At 49.3% G+C, this 680-nt stretch overlaps 1 protein-coding gene across 1 annotated transcript in view; it reads right to left on the reverse strand.

The window, feature by feature from the left end:
- LOC102860971 (deoxyuridine 5'-triphosphate nucleotidohydrolase, mitochondrial-like) overlaps window positions 1-289 on the reverse strand; it is an 865-nt gene extending 576 nt beyond the window's left edge. Inside the window, exon 1 of the mRNA XM_006881789.1 lies at window positions 23-289. Coding sequence (XP_006881851.1) covers window positions 23-289 — 267 coding nt within the window. The remainder of the gene's footprint in view (window positions 1-22) is intronic.
- Between the last annotated feature and the right edge of the window lie 391 nt (window positions 290-680).

Genomic DNA, 680 nt, shown 5'->3' on the forward strand with positions numbered 1-680 from the left:
TTAAAAAAAAAATAAAAAAGAAATGTTTTGCAGCCAAGCCAGAACGTGGAGCTACTTTTCCATAACATCCGGAAGGAAGGGCTATCTGAATGTCTGTTTTCACACGGGCTTTCTCCATGGGTGGAACAGTATAATCATAAGCACTGGACAGGTCGGCCCGTGCAGACCCCCGCGTCGGGGCCTGGCGTGCTCCGAGAGCCTGGCGACGAGGAGCCGCACTGCCGCCCTCCTCCGCAGGCCGGGCCCGCTTGCTGGGCGAGATGGCGAGGGTGTCTTGTGAGCAGGGCATAGTGGTGCAGCGAGAACGCGGGCAGAAGAATGCGGAGGATGGGGTGAGAGAGAAAGAGCTCTACAATAATGGTTTTATACAATAGTTATTCTTGTGGGACTGAGTTAGTTCACTTAGTATAATGCTCTCCAGTTCCTCCCAAGTTAGGTAATAATTTACAAAGTCATTGCTTCTGTGTGCTGCATGGTATTTCTTTGTGTGAATGTACCATAATTTCTCATTTGACTGTGTAGCTCATAACAAAGTATGGCTGACTCTGAGAAGAATGGGAATCCCAGAACACTTGATCGTTCTAATGCGAAACCTATACTTGGACCAGGAGGCAGTGTCAGAACAGAGCAAGGGAACACTGCATGGTTCAAAATTGGGAAGGGCGTACGCCAGGGATGCA

Source organism: Elephantulus edwardii, unplaced genomic scaffold (assembly GCF_000299155.1).
Source record: "Elephantulus edwardii isolate Elephantulus edwardi_28Jun2011 unplaced genomic scaffold, EleEdw1.0 scaffold00016, whole genome shotgun sequence".
NCBI lineage: Eukaryota > Metazoa > Chordata > Mammalia > Macroscelidea > Macroscelididae > Elephantulus > Elephantulus edwardii.